The 18,270-nt window shown below is 37.1% G+C and overlaps 2 protein-coding genes and 1 long non-coding RNA gene across 5 annotated transcripts; 2 read left to right on the forward strand and 1 right to left on the reverse strand.

Moving 5' to 3' along the window:
* The first annotated feature begins 6,367 nt into the window (after window positions 1-6,367).
* On the forward strand, window positions 6,368-10,382 carry LOC128893764 (zinc finger protein 271-like). Its single transcript, XM_054154971.1, has 2 exons — window positions 6,368-8,561; window positions 8,627-10,382. Exons 1-2 carry the CDS (start codon window positions 7,029-7,031, stop codon window positions 10,199-10,201), a joined length of 3,108 nt encoding a protein of 1,035 aa, XP_054010946.1. The 5' UTR covers window positions 6,368-7,028; the 3' UTR covers window positions 10,202-10,382.
* Window positions 10,383-11,077: 695 nt separating this feature from the next.
* Window positions 11,078-18,085, reverse strand: LOC128893765 (protein rolling stone-like). Of its 3 annotated transcripts, none has more exons than XM_054154972.1 (2): window positions 17,839-18,085; window positions 11,078-12,339 (listed from the first exon to the last, which is right to left on the reverse strand). In XM_054154972.1, the coding sequence occupies exons 1-2, from the start codon at window positions 17,948-17,950 to the stop codon at window positions 11,489-11,491; spliced, it is 963 nt and encodes a 320-aa protein (XP_054010947.1). In that variant the 5' UTR covers window positions 17,951-18,085; the 3' UTR covers window positions 11,078-11,488. The 3 variants fall into 3 exon arrangements, with proteins under 3 accessions (XP_054010947.1, XP_054010948.1, XP_054010949.1); XM_054154973.1 differs by lacking the exon at window positions 17,839-18,085 and adding an exon at window positions 13,179-13,388; XM_054154974.1 differs by lacking the exon at window positions 17,839-18,085 and adding an exon at window positions 12,685-13,155.
* On the forward strand, window positions 13,584-16,949 carry LOC128893767 (uncharacterized). Its single transcript, XR_008461402.1, has 3 exons — window positions 13,584-14,140; window positions 14,228-15,402; window positions 15,456-16,949. It is a non-coding gene; the product is annotated as an uncharacterized LOC128893767 (long non-coding RNA).
* Window positions 18,086-18,270: the final 185 nt, after the last annotated feature.

Raw genomic sequence — 18,270 nt, forward strand, 5'->3', positions numbered from 1 at the left:
CCCCCCCCCCCCCCCCCCCCCCCCATCCCCTCCCCTCCCCCATTAAGAGTATTATAATCTCTATTATAATATGTAGATACCTATTTTCCTACAAAAAAAAAAAAAACTATTCTGATCAAACCGCTGTGATATCGACATTAACAATTGGAACAATTTCACATATTCATTAAGAGATTAGTGTCTATCAGAAATGGCCCGATGTCCCCTCCTAAATGTCATTACAACAATCTCCAAGCCAACTTTTTTGATAAGAATGCTGCCATCCAACTTGAAGAGAAATTGTATTTTTAAACAAAAGAAAATGAAAAAAATAATGAAAACAAAACATACACGCTATACTGGGCTGTGCGAAGTGATTGGAGTTGACTTAACAATTTCAATGCAAGTACAAATCTGTTCTTATTGGCCACGTATATATTGATAATTATAATGTTACATGAAGATATAGATGATATAGTGAGTGTATTTGTGAGTATGATGTTCATCAATCATTGTGAAAATCAGTCAACATTCACTCGTTAGATTCTGTTCAGGATGTATCACCATACTACTTGGTAATTCAGTTGCAATGAATTTGTATATGTTGCCCAATATTGTTTCCTATCTATTTCTCTCTTGAGTAGTTGTTTTTGGTGCAATAATTTTAGAAAAATTTATTCATACAACCGTCAATGTAATTCTAATTGATAAACTTTAGTATAGAAACTAATTAATTGAGATTACATAAAAAAAGTGTTGATTGTAAAATTTAGATTAACATTGCAATGGTATAATTACTTTCCTGAACTGATTAATCTAATTTAGAAACGTATGAACAAAGCAAGCAAATCTATATTTTTTTTTTCTCCACAGAAACTTTATTTATATCGATGACGATAGACGAATCAACTATTTTATTATGTAACTCATTGTTCAAATTTATTTATATCTCAAAATAATATAACATTCTACTAATTGTATTATAAATATTATCCAATTTTTTAGCGAGAATAATTAAATAATGATATTTATAAGAGCAAAATCCGCCTACAGGTTTGCCAACCTATAGATGATTATTTTCTTATTTTCTTGTCAATTGAATCGAATAATAGAGAGAGTCTTTATAGAGTTTGTCGTATCAAGCATAATAGTTTTAATTTGTATTCATTTGAAAGCGATACATATATGTACAAAATTACTTAACCTAAATTTAAACATTATAAAGGTTGGTAATATTTTTAAACGGCACTACCACTAGCCTACATAATGTTTATTGTAGATAATAAATGTGATAAATGTAAAACGAGCTTGCATTCAATTAATACTTGACAAAAGCAACTGAATTTTACAAGTAGTATGCGAATAGTTAATTAGAGACACGTGTGTAGTAAATGTTGTATAAAGTAGATAATTATAGTTTTAATTAATGAAAATAGAAGTGGCAATCTCTATTTGTATATACATTCACACACATATATATTATCCGCAAACCATAATTATCACACTATAAATGAACAATAAATACATGAGATACTCTAAGCGATAAATCATAATTTTTAGGCCTACGTTGAAGTCTCGCGTTATATATACTTAATGTGGTTTGAAACACTCGAAACTTAATGTTCTGTTTTATCTTACTATGAATAAGACAATGGTTCACGCGATGAAATCATTTTGATAATTCTTTGTTGAACAACATCTCTGTCAAATATTTCAAATTCATGTACTTCTCTTTTTAATTTATATATTAACATAGTACAAATAAATTATACATTATTTTTCAGATAATGTGGAATAAAAATTTAGAATTACAGTTTTTAAATTATGTTACGCGCTAAGTTACGATACAAAATTTATTATCCCTCCAGCAATGGATTGTTGACCTATTTTTTAAACCCATTTGATTAATTTCACAGAACTTGGAAGTCAAGAAACGACAAAGAATGATCCTTTGTACAAATACTTTCGAAATGTAGAAAAATCATTTTATTTGGAGTCAGATTAGAACTACAATCCATAGCTTGGGAACCTATTCCGAAAATACAATTATTTTATCGTTCGCTTGGTTTCTTGAGAAAATGTTTCATCAAATACGTTTCATTTGTAATAACATTTTGCATCATTCATTTAACAAGTACTTGGCTATTTATTTATTTATTTAAATAAATAGCATTATACATGTAAAAAAAGGGTGTATCGAGATAGCAATGAAATGTAGCCTTTGAGTACATTTTTTAATGTTTCTATGCGCAACTTCTTAATTGTTCATTGTCACCAGAATGGAGTTAATTGTAATTTGAATGTTTTATATCAAATTTGAATATTTTTTATTATTATAAGTAGAAAATCATGCTCTCAAATCAAAGTGATTCGGTTTAAATGTTAGCAACACATTTAATATCTCTATCCTATTGGAATAAGTATTAAACCATGCAACATGCGTTTTTATGCATTTTGGCACAGAAAGCTTGTGCCATAGTATTAAAAACAACTCTGACGGAAGCTCAAGAAGATTAATGATTAATATAATATACGCGTCAGGACTTTATATGTTCATTCTAAACACAGTAGTTCTCAATGTAAATGGTTTTCTTGATCAACATAGCTGCACGATACGCAATATTTACACCACAAGAACATTCCGCAGTGAACATTAAAGAAGAAATGTTGAAATTGATTACGAGTATGGATTTGGTTACTCGGTAATTGTTTCGTCGATCGAATAATTACTATTCCTTATGACATCACACGATTTGAGTTGATTTTTGTCTCCAGGGCTACAAATGATCAACTTGAAGACTGTCCTTTAGACATTGAAAAAAATCAAGCAAGGTTTCATCATTTTGTATTTTAATCATTCGCGTTCAGAGCATTGTTGAGCAGACTACTGGTCAGAGTAAAAGCTGATTTATTAATATTTGTTAAGATAATTGTACTTTTAAGCTTTCAATTGTACAATATCTTGTCTCCAACAGAGTCTCAGATGCGAAAATCTAATTTGATTCTCAATGTAAATGATTTCTTGATTGGCATAAATGCATAACGCGTAATGTTTATATTATAAAAACATTCCGCTGTGAACACTAGAGATAGTGTGCGTTTGTTTTATAACTTATATGTAGTAATAGACTTGGTAGCATCAGTCATTTTAAGGAACATTCTTAATCAGTTCAATGAATTCTCATTACAATTTTTTTTATGCAATATTGTATAAACATACATATTTGTAAAGACCCTTTAAATCGTATCACAAGTCATATAAACATTCATCAATTTTATCATATACATGTTATAAGCATTTACATGTCAAGAAACGACTACCATTTTGCATCGAAAAAACACAACAGTATTAACACTTACTATAATACACGCGATGGAAGAAAATGCATACAATCCTAAACGTAGACTTAGAAGAAACCTAAATGGCGACTTAAAAGGACATTTACTTTAACTACAAGAATCTTGTGTGTATGATAAGTAAATTTTTTGCAGATATTAGCGTTGAAGTTAGATTGCTTCTATAACATTTCAATCACGTAAAATTTATCGATCGATTATAAAATAAGTATTCAACGGATGTTAGTAAAAACGAATGTATTTCTTCCATAGAAATGTTAAGACAAAATATTCAATAATTCCTGTATTCAAAAGACATTCAATTATTTATTCTACATTTTAATTACAAACAGTACCATTCCATGATTATAAAAAGGTAACTTACAATATTCTTTGAATTTTTATTGCGATACTCAATATGTATTACTAACAATGAAATCCATAGGCAATTCCTTGCAAAGCTTTACCAAAATTTACAATAATAAAAAAGGATTGAAATACCTTAAAAGTTTGAGTACAATTGAATTACAGAGCCTAATAGATTCAATAAAATATTGAACAATAGAAATACAATAGTATTTCTTGTCAAATTTAAAATTGGGTAATCATATGAGAATTCATCGAACTGCTATATAATAATAATAATACTAATAATAATAATAATAATAATAATAATAATAATAATAATAATGTAGACACAACAGTATATTTTTCATATTTCAATGAGAATTCATTGAACTGCTGCATATAATGTTATCTCGACTATCGATTCGAAAATACCCGATAGTAATAACCAGACGCTGTTTAAATATGTTAATTCTCAATCTTCTGAGCTCCTCCATTGCATAGAAAACTCAAAACTAGGTTTAGATTAGTTAATAATAGGTGAATATTTTTATGCGATTAAATATTACCTGTCAGTCCTAGATGGTACGAACTCCTATGTCTTGTTGTTTGAACTGTTAAGTACACCTTCTATAGTTGATACCTAGTAGATGACTTTGTAACATTGAGTATGCATGTAAACACAAAACACTATGTACGCAATGCTGAATAGAATATTCCTACTAAAATTCAGTTCAACGCACGAATACAACATGTTATATCGGATACGATAATTAAAATTAAATTTTGAATTTAGTAATTGTATTATACAAGCGACACCAAAAAATAATCTTTTACGTATATAATACTTTATAATACACTCGAACGCTTCTAGAGTTATACAATTGTGTAATAAAACTTTACACTATTATTCGTGTAAGAAATATTCGAATCTCCGCCAAGATCACTTTAATTTGAAAGCAGCTGTGACTTATTAAATCTTGCGCGTTACGATTATACTTTCCAGTACATAGCCACTTCTATGTACCACTTTTTCGCTAAATAATCTTATCGCGTTAAGTCGAATGTAATTTCTAACGTAAGCTCAATGATGGCTTATTTTTGTTATAATTTTTCTGTTTTTCTATTTATTACAAGAAATTGCATCACACGAGCGTAGAATTTAAATAGTAAAAAGTGTAGAATTATAGGATTTAAATAGTATTCTATATGGTATTGCGTGATATAGTGATATTTCTGACTTCCATGGATGAGTACGATTTTAGATAAAGTAATACAAGCACGTTTCAGCCTGTACTTTTATAAAGACATGATATCAAAAACTTGTAAACACCGCAACATAATTCTTGCGTCCACCGTAAAAGTGACTACGTCTCGATGTTAATATTGTAAATTCAATCAGACTTCGTGTACGGTTTTTGGAAACCTTTTTTCTATTACTATGGTAATCTTGGAACCGACGTACTCTATTAATTAATACGTTACTTTACGTCGCTAACTTGTTTTCAACATTTACAAAAAGACTATTAACAAGAATTGTACACATTTTTAAACGTCTTATTTATTAAATATGCTACGACAGGATATGCTTTTAATTCTTACGCTTCGGGAACACATTCGTTTAAACCCTTACGCGTGTACAATACACCATACAGTCTTACATTCACAGATTTTATTCGTGCTTCTACACATTTAATATTGCTATAATTTGGCATACCATAAATTTGTGTGAAGGTAGAAGAAATTGTCGACGGTTCCTCGTTACCCATATAAATATTTGAAGAATTATGAAAAGTACAAATACGTAGAGACACGGCCCTGATTGAATATTGGAAGACAAATGTTGTAACGACATAGCGAAGGAAAAAATGCGTTTAATGGAACACATAGAAGTTTGAATGCTCTGTCAGTCGGCGCATAGGTATCCTTTCATTTAAACATCTGTATCAAAGTGATACATAATTTACTTTTCATTGGAAATGCAATGATTGTATATGGGCTGCATTTGAGTCATGATTGGATGTAACAGTTTATTAACTAACTAATGAAATAAACTAAAAATAATCAAAAAATACAATTATGACTTTTATATTATTAAGTTTTTGTAGGTGCGTTTTTAAGGAAAAAATATCGAAGGATGTACATAAAAATATATCAGAACAACTTCCTTAATTTTAATGTATGCATAACTAATTCAAATTACGCGCGCTTTTTTTTTTGGAGCGACCGATTCGCCATCTGATGGCGAAATAGAAAACTAATTTTCGGAGTTTAATCAGCGCCTCTATCAGGAAAACGCTCAAGTTTGTCCTCGATAGTTTCATTTGTTACAGCTAGATGGCGCCATTATCAGTGGTTTTTATCACATTACGGTTATGTACCGACAGGGGTCGGTAAATACAATGTAAAATGGCGTCATCTAGTGAGGAAAATTGAGACTATTCGAGGACAAACTTGGGCATTTTCCCAATAGAGGCGCTCACTTCGAAAAATAGTTCGGTATGTTCACTGCTAGATGGCTATTCATTCGAGCGAAAATACCAGGAATCCACAAAAGAAACTACGATGAGACCTGTAATCTCTTTATCGAGGATTATAAAAAAATATAATCGTAAATAGAACTTATGTCTACATACATTAAAAACTAAACGTATGAATCACCTGTAACATTTGAATCTCGCGCGTAAGTGTAGGTACTGCGTTCTTCCCTCTCACTCTATACGCGAGAGTGGGGGAAGCGGCCATGTTGCGAAGTCGCATGCGACCGGCAGTTGTTGTGCAACGTTCTCAGCGTATAGACGTGTTCTTACGTCTGTTACGAATACACAATAAAATTTCACCTCGTCGCTGTTGTAACCTAACCGTCTACATTTCTCTCCTGACTTCTTCATTCCTGGAACAGTAGGAGTCGCGGGGCTAGGAAACCCGCATAAGTGTAGCGTACATCTACGCCTAAACTTTTATATAACAATGACTTTTGTCCGGAGAAGGTAATCTCGGTCTTGTATAGTAGAACACAGCTATCTATCTCTTCAATTCTTTATTTCTCTTCACAAGATGAACACGTGTCGACACGGTAACCAGCGATAACCAACTTCTAACGACTCTAACTGCATCTCGTAATTCAAAAAAACGAAAACCTTCTAACGCTAGATTCTCTAGCTTAGGTTGGTAACGCTGCTTGGACTTATGACTACATAGGTTATGTAGGTCCCTACATAAGTGGTGCACGTGGCGTCATCTTGCAGCGCGAGCGTTAACTCGATTCGCAGAGATATCAGGCGGCCCGTGTTCTACAAAATGTTTCCTTCGATGGCGGCGTTGTTGCTGTGTGTGGACCCCTACAGAGCTGGCTACGGGGCAGTCAAATGTCTCGTAAAGGAACTCCCTCCGCTTCCAAGTCAAAACAAATCCCGCGAATATTTCGTAATCGACGCGGTTTGTGTTCGGTACGCGGTTGGGCGCACGGCGAGGTCGGCGTTGCGGGTGGATCCGTGATAGGTTACACCGAATCGAGTCTGCTGCCCACTTCGCCGGACGAGGACAAAAGAGTGGAAGCAAATAAAAAAGGAAAACATAAAACAGCGAGCGGCGACGACAGAACGAGTGGACAGTACTCCGAAAGAGTCTGGGTGGAGTGTAGCCACGAGGTGAACGGCGTCGCGAACGAGGTAAACGTCGAGGGAATCGCGAAGACAGCCGACGTCGAGACCGTAGCTGATATCGAGAAATGGTTAAAAACGCGGACGGAGTCCGTGTCGAGCATGGACCTCGACGGGATCAAGTCAGGGGTCGAGGAGGGCGTCGACCGATACCTGGGCGAGGAACTCCAGCACGCTTTTCTGGAAAAGGACCCTGACGGTCTCTCCATCGACATCGATCTGTCTGACAAGAAACTTAACCTAGGTTATGATCCCTTGCTCCAAGAGCTGCAGAACGAAAAGCTGCTCGACGCTTGCGAAAAGGATGGTTTCATATTGCCAGAGTTCCAGTTGGACCCTCTGGATCCATTGGCATTATCTCCTGACGACATGATGGTCGCTGGCGAGATCCTACCATCGACCAGCGCTCAAGCTTTAAGCGTTTCCAACAGGGATGTCGAGGAGATATGCCCAGAACCGGATCAAACTTCTTTAATAAGAAAGACCATGATTGCAGAGGATCAAGTGTCCCATAGTAAAACCGCGCAGATCGTTGTTGACGTTTTGCACGACGTAGAAAATGTAAACAAAGTGGACAATATTCAAAAGGACAGTTGCGCACCAGAGAACGATTCGAATCTGTATATGCAAGATCTGGGGTCAGAGAATGCGATCCACCAATTGCCAAACAGCAAGTTGATTGAAGCTGATTCGGAGAATGTTATAATTGAACAGTTGAAAAGTAAAGCTAAGGTGAAATTGGAACCACGAATTATTAAGAAGCGGAGGAAAGTACCAGGAATTGGGGAGACGAAGATGAAGAATGAGATTACGATATCTGGGGAAGACTTTATCGATACCGAAGATGGAGTGATGGCGGTTGTAGCGATATCTACGGATAAAATTTCGAACATGACTCAAATTGTTATAAATACGGGTACCGAGGAACAGATTTATCAGGGGAAGACATCGGAGCTCATAGAGGCCACGGGGAACTTTCCGAAATTACCGAAAATAGATACTTCGACGGCTTGGAACAGCACGATAGAACAGAATGCAGAGAATGGTAGTAATCATGAAATGGTGATATCTAATGCTTTGGAGGAATTGGGCATTACGGACGACAACTTGCAACCGATATCGATAAATGAGCATGGGAAGGTATGGGACTGTCCACGCGAGGATTGCAGTAGACAATTCAGCAAGCTTTATGCCCTGAAAGGCCATCTGTTAGCTCACTATGGTGTGAGACCCTTTAAGGTAAATAAATTTTAATTATGTAAATAAACTTGTATAATATCGATCTATCTCGTTCTATGTTTCAGTGTGACTTTGAAGGATGTGCTTGGGCCTTTTATTCGGAATTTAAGCTCAAACGGCACAAGGAGACACATTTGAAACGCAAAGACTATGTTTGCGAGGTACAGGGTTGTAATCGACGTTTTACTACAATTTACAATTTGTGGAGCCACACAAAGCTACATACTCGCCCTAATAGGATAGTATGTCAAGTGCCAGACTGCCCAGAAAAATTTCAAACCAAGAGGGCTCTTGAACTGCATATGAAATCTCACGATCAGAGTCATGCTCCGTACGTTTGTAAACACGAAGGCTGCGGTAAAAGATATTATAGTAGTAATGCTTTGACATCGCATCAAAGATGCCATAGTTATAAGGAAGTAGACGTAAAGTGTTCGTGGCCTGGCTGCGGAAAAGTATTCGACAAGCCATGCAGGTTGAAAGCGCATATACGTTCGCACACTGGTTGCAAGCCTTATCTTTGTACATTTCAAGGCTGCCAGTGGGCCTTCTCGTCGTCTAGCAAATTGAAAAGGCATCAGAAAAAACACACCAACGAACGAAAATTTGTCTGCGACGTTCCTTCTTGCGGGAAAGCATTTATGAGATCGGAACATCTCAAGGAACACAGGTTGACGCATAAGGAAGGCAGATATTTTCAGTGTTTTATATGTAACGCCAAGTTTTCCGCGAAAAGTAGTTTGTACGTTCACATCAAGAAACATCAAATTAAGGAAGACGTAGAGACGAATTCCAACGACACCGTCAATGGACAGAAACGTAGTAAATCGAAGGAAACGCATTGTTCTAGGATAAATCCGGTTGTGAAATCAAAGAGAAAATTGATAGATCTGAATGTAAATACGTCATGCCTAGACTCGTCGATAACGATTAAATCTGAACTGATCGATACTAATCTGCGAAATAATAATGAAAATCAAAATAAAGACGACGCAGTGCCTATACAAGATAAACCTAAAACCTTGTATCACTGTCCTGTTGAAACCTGTACACGTTCTTATACAACAAAAGCCACGTTAAGAGCCCACATGCTAAAAGTACACGGTACTCCCGTCGAAGATTGTGATAACTCGTCGAAAAGAGTACCAGGGAGTTCCGTTTGTAACATGGATTACATTTTGTGTACAGCTCCTTCGGTGTCGGAGCCTACAGAGCAAATGATAATGGTAGCACCATGTGACGCTATTATCCTTAGCGCATCTGCGGAAACGGATCGCTCTTTACCTGAACCGGAACCACCGCCTCTTTCTAACGTATTGAAAACGTCGGAATCTTCGTCGCAAGTTATGTTGCATCGACAAATATCTGATCAACACGCGAGAAAAGATCAGGGATCGGCGAGAACTGATTTAACATTTTCGGACGTGTGGAAGTTAAAAGCAAACGGTGCTGTGTTAGACTCTCTCGTCGGAGCATCCGACGTTGTGTTAGGTGCAAGTGATTTAGAAGAAGGTTTATTGCTCACAGAGGAATTACCTTCTATGTATTATCAAGATGACGTAGTAGGAACAGAGTATCAGGTGCTATTACTTGATTCGGTACCATCTGAAAGTACTATAAATCTGCGGGGGCTCGAATAATTAAACGACTGTATTTGGATGTGGGCGAAAATTGATCATTGTTATTTTTTAATGTAGGATAAGTTTTAATATGGTCTGTGATCGAAGGCTCATTTTAGCCTTACATTCATTCATATGGCAGTCCATAATTGCTTAAAATCGTTATTTTATTAATAAATCGTTGCTATTTTTCCAGAAAGTTCATCCGCTGTTCTTCCATTATAGATAACACTCCTGGAACCTTATACGTATATACAGTAGCTAATATGTATAAAAAGAAAAATTAATACGGTTTTTCGTAGGATATAAATAGCTTTACACATTCATACAGTATGAATTTTCACTTAGTATGAATAATTTGATAGTTTGAAGAATTAAAGTGGTATTCTACTTCTGTGAATATGTAGTATTTCGTATTTAGGTAAAATTATAGATCGATGTACTTTATACTTAAAAAAAAAATATCGCAAGTATTTGAATATTTATTACATATTTCCTAAAAGATCGAATACCCTTTAATAAAAATATCAAACTATTTGTATTTTCAAGGACTTAATATTAAAGATAAATAATTTCGAGATATGTTTACAACATCGATATCAAATGCAATGATAAAGTATAATGGACTAAAATTAAATGCTTTCACATCTATAAACGTGTATACGTGCATACATCGGACACATTCTCTATACATAATTTTTCTTCACAATTTTTCTACACAAATTCTTCGCATTTCTAAAATTTATACTGCACGCTTTAACTATGTGCCTTTCCGCGTTTCCCAAAGTGACGAGTGTTACTTTCAGATATTTTTATATTAAACAAAAATGATGTATTTGCAATCCAACACATTGTACCTTATATACATATTTTATAACGTAGCTTTAGGAATGTTCGTTTGTTTTTTTCTCGAAATACTGTATCGTGAATAGTGTCGAGCACGCATGCGCGAATATCGTAAGTTTGTTTATGCGCGCATATTACATCACGCTGATGTAGACGCAATTAACAATCAGGAATCTTACGTAAAAATCAAACCGGCAATCAAATTGCAATTCCTATCATAGATTTACGTAGCTATTTTTAAAACGATACATTTCGTTGAATGAGCATGAAACTGGGCACCACCTCTTCCCTCGACTAGGGCCCTATTTGTAATTCCTTAATCATAGACAAGTGAAATTACTTATAAAATGACATATTAATACTTTGAACTATAACTTACGAGTAATACGAGGAATAATAAAATGTACAAACAATAATTTACTTTGGAACTGTAGATCGTTATAGGAAATAGCCTACGATTTTTTAAACTATATCGGCACGTTTTTCCGTAACAGAATTTTTCGTTACCGTGTACGATTTCACGACGAATTTAGCGTAGGCTTGATTTTTAATTTGCTCGAGAAGACATGCTATGGAATACACGACGGTGATAAATACGAACTCGCCAGCGCACACTAGCGAACTACGTAACGGTTTCTTCCAGTCGAGGATCTTATAAATATAATGTTCGCCGTTCTTGTCTAAACCGCCGGCCAAATAATACATCAGCGAGAAAATAGTGTACAACAACGGTATAGACAAACACCACCAAAAGTTTTTCAATCTAAACGGGACGTTCGTTACGCAGAAATCGATAGCCATTAGAACACTGTTGCATACGTGTAACATTATATTTAAAGGGTCTAGATGATGAATCTTAGGATCGTAAATGCTACACCAATAGGAGATAGATACGCAAAACGCCGTACCCGTGGTTGCGATGTAAAAGAACCAATAAGCCCTCTCTGTAAAACCTATCGTTAACGTAGACGGATTGAAGTCTGATACTTTTTGCAGTTTCCATCTTCTCGATACGAGAAGTCCGCCGAGCAGGGCCTGACACAGGCCCAACATTAAGTCCCAGTTGGTCAAGTATATCGGCCATTTGTCGTAAGCGATCATGGGCTTGTAGCTACCGAACTCGAAGATCGAACACACGATGATACAGGTCCAGGCTAAGAAGATCAACCAACGGTAGAGCAGGTACCAGGTAGCCACGTGCTGTTGACATTTCGGCTCGGAGAACTGTCGCGCATGCGGTGGCTCGGCCTTCTTCAGAAACCACTTTCTTGCTACCTCGTGACACCAGAATTTGTTTACCATCGCTCGACGACCTGCAACGAACCACCCGTTAGAACTAATGATAAACCTTTGACAATAGTAAGTATTGCTTGTTATTACGACTAATCGCTATCGTCGAATTAGCAAAACAATTTAATTTATCTATGTGTACACAAACTATTATGTCTGCGTTTATACCGAAGAATGAATAATGGATTTTTATGTGAATGTGAGTATGCTAACAAATGCATATGTATGTAGAATAATATTGGAAGCAGTTATTCTTGATAGGATCAGTAAATTTTAAATAAATTAAATTTTAACTGTGTTTTTTTTTTCTAATTTCTTTTGCTAATTCGTTGATTGTGACAAATTATTATGTCTGATAGCAACGGTACCGCGAGCAAGAACTTTTAGAGCAAAGCTTCGCCAAGTACTGATCCACGCAACCTTCAAGCAATCACGGAACATGGGAATACGGATTACCGCGACATGCCCCTCTACACGATAATCCAATATAATGCTACACCGATCGTGTCTACTTCTTTAAGTGCAAATAATTAGCTGCTTAATTAAGGGGATTTGAATCTGTCCGTGACGTGCTTTAATAACATATGCGTGTTTTCCGTTTCCGGTGGGTTTCCCGCCCAAACATTTTTGGTCGGTTCGAAGTCGACTCAAGTCGCTTAAGTATAAATAAATTCGGATGATTTATGTGTTGTTTTTTTTTTTTTTTTTTTCTATGAAATAATATTTTCCGCCTTGACGTAACAATCGCGATGCTGTGACGTTTGAATGATCTGATGACAGGCGCGGTATCCAAAGAAAAAAAGATAAATGAATAAGTGACGATTTTAAAAAATAACCTTGCTACAATACCACGACCACTTACATGACGAGCATTGTACGAGCAGAACGAGAAATCGTTTCGGAATCGACAGACTCCAATATAACGTTGTCAACACCATCTCGTACGCGAGAACGTTTCCCAGAAGCCAGATAAGTGAAGTAATACCGTCATCCCAGAGGCGGAAACCTAACCTCTACGATGTGATTATTTCACTGCCGTGGACGCAGCCATATTGATTCTGTCCGAACGACTACCAGCGCGAACTTCAGCGCACTTTCAATCGTTTTCTTTAATTTTCACTAAAATTCTGAGAGAACGATTCGTATTCAACTGGTTCCTCGTGTCGAATACACGCTTAGATTCAAGAAAAGAAACGTTACATGAAAATAATATATTCATAGTTCCGTGTAAACGCAGGTATAATAGTTTACGTTTACATTGAACTCTATCGAATCTGCGATAAGATATCAATGTCACGGAAGAATAAGAGTTTCGATTGTTTGTCAGTCAAGCTTATCCACCAGTAAACATTTTTAGATATTGAACGTAATTTTCACAGGAAATGGTCGTACACGCTTGGGTAAACAACTGTTGTTTACCAACTATAAAATGAATGAACGCGTTCATTCTAACCTTTCTGTTCGTAGTAAAATCGTCACATAGATTTCTTAGTAATTTCGAGTTGTTTGCCATGTAACCTAACATGTTCTTCAATATTTCCTATTTAGACAGCGATTCGAAAAGAGTACACTGAGAAATCTGAAGAAGGAAGATGATGATTTTTAGTGGCCAGAGAAATGGAATGTATTTTATAGTTTTTATATTATATCTTTATATAGTTGAGTTTGGCACATTCAACAAGCTGTACTAAAATTTTCCCTTTTTTTGTAGTTTGTAGCATGAGCTAGCAAGATCGCTTGAATTGAAAACTGCATGGGGCGCTGGTAAGTCTAGCACCAGTCCTGGACTCACGCCACACGCTTGAAGAACAAGAAAAATGAAATGTATTTTATATTTTTTATATTATATTTTTATATAGTTGAGTCTGGCACATTCAACAAGCTGTACTAAAATTTGCCCTTTTCTTGTAGTTTGTAGCAAGAGCGTTTGAATTGAAAACTGCATGGGGCGCTGGTAAGTCTAGTACCAGTCCTGGACTCACGCCACACGCTCGAAGCACAATAGAAACGATCGAGGTGGAACGGCCGTGTAAAATCTTTAATCGCATTCTCTGGACACCGGCGCAGATGGAGAGTAGTTTGAACTAATTAACCCTGTTGGCCCGGGGCGCCGAGGTTCGCACGGACAGCGCTGCCGACTCACGCACCAGGCGTAGAGGTCGCGACAGCCCGGTCAATCGGCCAATACCAATTACCCGTTAATTTATTACAATCTTCCGTCATTACCGATTTGCTCGCGTGAGCACAGGTAGCGGGCACCGTCCCCTCGTTTGTGGGAAAAAATTGCATTTCGATATTTCTGCACTATTTCCAACGAGACAATTATTTTCAATTAGAAAACATTAGGAAGTCGACGATGGCGTAGGTGCAGTCTTTTGAATACCGATTGAGCATATAATAGTTGCACTTTGTAGACGATATTCGTTGAAATGAATAATTAAACGTGTAAATCGCTAGACGATTTCAGGAAAGATTTATCTAATCAGGAGGATACTAATTGGAAGGTTTTAGAAATTTATGAATCATCTTGTGTTTACTTAGAGTCACGAGTCATTCGAGAAGAGTTCCCTACTCTCTGATATTTGTTTATCACTAAATCACAGCGAGAAAATAATCTTTAACGAATACCGTATTCGACCTTTATATTATTTAGTACTTACGAGTCGGGATATAGGGAGAATCGCTAACTGTTATATTTCGAAGATCTCTTAGATTATCGTTGTCAAACTAAACAAAGACGAGATCTGTCAGCTGACGTTGACACCTGATATAAGCACAATTTGTAATCTATAATTTTAATATTTACTTGGCAAGAAAATCGATAATGTTCAAATTATCGCGATTATCTAATCGCCATAGAAGTATTCGATAGACGACTAGTTCGCAGTTTGATAAGGGAATTCTATGCCATTACATAAAATAGTAATAGCGATAGAGATTACACAAATATAACGATGGAGAAAATCCATCAATTCTCTATCACGGTTCTCTTCAAAATTATATCTCTAGCCCGTTACATTAAACAAAAAAAATTATTTTTAACAGCTAGGAGGATAAATTCTACAAGCAAGGGTGGAAGAACTCTGGTTCGTATTTTACACTTCCATTTAAACAAAAGTTGAGAAAATTCTATTTTCAGATGTACGAGAAAACAAGATACATCCAGAAATAATTGAGAGTAAATACAGCACACACCGTGTCGTTGTCTAGGAAGATCTAGAATCTAGAGGGAGCTTGAAGTAGTCGAGGGCTGCGACACGATCAATCTATCCGTCGATCCCTTCTCGATCCTGCGTGGGATCCACCGTGGTATACGCGCACGACCTGCCTGCACGATAGGACGTCTGACCCGTCACTGACCAGTCTCCTGGTCAAAACCCTAAGCTTTAACTGAAATCAATTCGATCCGTGCATCACCCTTTCCCTCCCTCCGATCTTTTCTCACTACCCAATCGACGCATTGTGGTTTGCGGTTACGCTGAGCAATTTCGTTCATTTGTACGTCATATACATAGTACAGTGCGTAAGCATATTTTCCTAGTTTTCCGATTATATGTACGCTGATATCACGCAGTCAGCCAGCCGCAAACAGCCCCCGAACAACAGTCGCCGACTAGTCTACCTAATACAGAACACGCGATGTCTGTCGGGCCTCCTACGACCGCTCTGTCCCTGCACTTGCAGTGAATATTAGAAATTGGCCAAATTAACAATTGGAAGGACGCAAGAGTACCTCGCACATACGTTTAATTTGTATATTCAATTGCACTTCTTTTATATGGTTAATTTTGTAAATTGAATTGTAGCAATTTTAGCTTCTGAGATAAACAGTAGCTAGTCTGAGATTGCGGAATCGTCGCATGCACAATTGAATATACAAAGTAAGCATATGGATGAGGTATTATGGCATCCTCTTATATAGTTAATTTGGTAAATTGAATCGTACCAATTTTAGGTTCTTAATTTAAACAGTAGCTTCTTGCAAAATTATCATGCTTCTATAATGTAAATGTGATCGATTCCAAAAGTGAATTAGACTTGTACTTGAGATCAGAGAAAATGCAAAGTATTCCAGTAGAAACAGCGATGCGTAAGACGTTGTACGGCTTCGAGGGGGTGCGAAATGGTGACGCGGGCGTAGGCGTACGAGAGATTTTGAAGTCAATCGCGGAAAGCAATTACTATCATGCTTTGAAATTATTCCATCTTGCTACAGAAATATTTACACATTAAATTCAAGGTTGTTCTTAGGGGTGGATACTTGGTAAATTTTAGCCATTAATTGTTTTCAATTTCTTTCTCGAAAGATTTGATTCGTGCTAGAGTTACAAACTCAACTAATCCTATCAAACTCGTCATTCTGTGGTTAGAGTTTCTAGGATTGTACAATTGTGAATGAACGTAGATTAGGGACTCATTCGTTCATGAGATCAGACAATTACGTTAATTCATATTAGAATTGTATTGGTTGATTATTAATACTTGGTTACTACATTTCTAGATCGGAATTATTCTTTTAGACTATCATATTCAAATGTTCGCGTAAATAATGTAATAAACTGATTTGCCTACAGGTACTGTGCTGTTACTTACGTCCTAGCCAAAGATGCACGAGGAAGAATATCTGCCAGGATTATTTACATACCAGAGACGTTTTTTGGACCATACTAAAACTGCGAGAGGCTGGTTTTTGCACTTGGTGCTGACACTATCTGTCGAGGATCTCTAATTATTACATAGCATCGGACTTCCCGGCAACTGACCCTGATTTCTTCGATTCATAAATATTCACTGTTAGGTGAAAAACGAGCTGTCTGCCATAGTTCAAAGATAAGATATCCGCGCTAGCGGAGAACACGGAACGCTCGATTTACGAGGCTCAGGATCTCAGTGGATTCCAAAAGCTTCAGAGACACACCTCCCTCGAGTCCAAGCTGTAACCTGACACAAGAGAACACCGATAGAGTTACTCGAATCGTTTGTTCCGAATTTTGATTTTTCCAAAAAGCTCGTCCCAGCGTTAAATTATAAATGAATGAATTGGCTCGCTACAAAGAAAATATTAATCCTTCTATAATTGAATTTAAACGATAGTTTTGGATAATTCCATTCGAAGAAACGAGAATCGGTACACGGGTCAACAAACACAGCACGTGACGACGCTCGAAATCGTAACAGCGACTAATCGTCCAAATATAATAAACAAAGTTCCGAGCACACGCGGAGAACACGTCAAAGGACTCCTTGCTGTTAGAAGACATTCCAGACTTCCAAGATAGGTAAACACCAATTACACAAGTCTCCTACGAAGAATTTAATTCCTCTACTAAAAAACGTCTCCAATCCTCCAGAAACATTTCGCCGGCGTTTCCGTTCAGGATAATAGGAAAACGCCGACAGCACGTGCACCGAACAGCCAGGATACCTTCGCGATGAAGCGAGGCGAAGCACGAGACAGTTATGAGACGCAAGAAGCGATTTTAAAGGATAAAAAAAAGATGATTAACGATCGGAAGACACACCGCATGGCGAAGGGGGCACCGTGAAACGCAGGTGGTCCTTGATCCTGCCGTCGATGCAAGAAATCTTCTCCGGCACGCCGCGATCCTCGATTTCCTCGCACTCGGGAGGCATTTGAGCCTGGCCTCCTGTTCGACGTGAGCCTGGCCCGTGACTGCCCGGCAACGCCGGCCCCGCGTGCTTCGAATCAATATCAATCCCTATGCACCAGCTGTTCCCCGCCGAGTTCTACGGCACTGTTCGCCGCGAAACACCTTTTCGACACGTTCTGATTATGATATCGCTGACGTTTTCCTCTTTTCGCGGAAGTTATTGCCATCCTCGAATAGGCCTCCTTCGAGCAACGCGACATCCTCGTCGCCCTCCGGGTCACTTTCGATTTTCGTGGCAATTTTTAGACGTACTTGTAATTCTTAGGAGTGCGAATACTAGGA

The sequence above is a fragment of the Hylaeus anthracinus genome, unplaced genomic scaffold, assembly GCF_026225885.1.
Source record: "Hylaeus anthracinus isolate JK02 unplaced genomic scaffold, UHH_iyHylAnth1.0_haploid 3, whole genome shotgun sequence".
Lineage (NCBI taxonomy): Eukaryota > Metazoa > Arthropoda > Insecta > Hymenoptera > Colletidae > Hylaeus > Hylaeus anthracinus.

Bases quoted from the DNA above. Each gene is read 5' to 3' on its own strand.
- LOC128893765 (XM_054154972.1), bottom strand. From the start codon at position 17,950: ATGCCTCCCGAGTGCGAGGAAATCGAGGATCGCGGCGTGCCGGAGAAG. The intron at 12,340-17,838 runs GTGTGTCTTCCG...GGTTCGTTGCAG, and splicing joins GGTGCCCCCTTCGCCATGCG to GTCGTCGAGCGATGGTAAAC.
- LOC128893764 (XM_054154971.1), top strand. From the start codon at position 7,029: ATGTCTCGTAAAGGAACTCCCTCCGCTTCCAAGTCAAAACAAATCCCG. The intron at 8,562-8,626 runs GTAAATAAATTT...TCTATGTTTCAG, and splicing joins ATGGTGTGAGACCCTTTAAG to TGTGACTTTGAAGGATGTGC.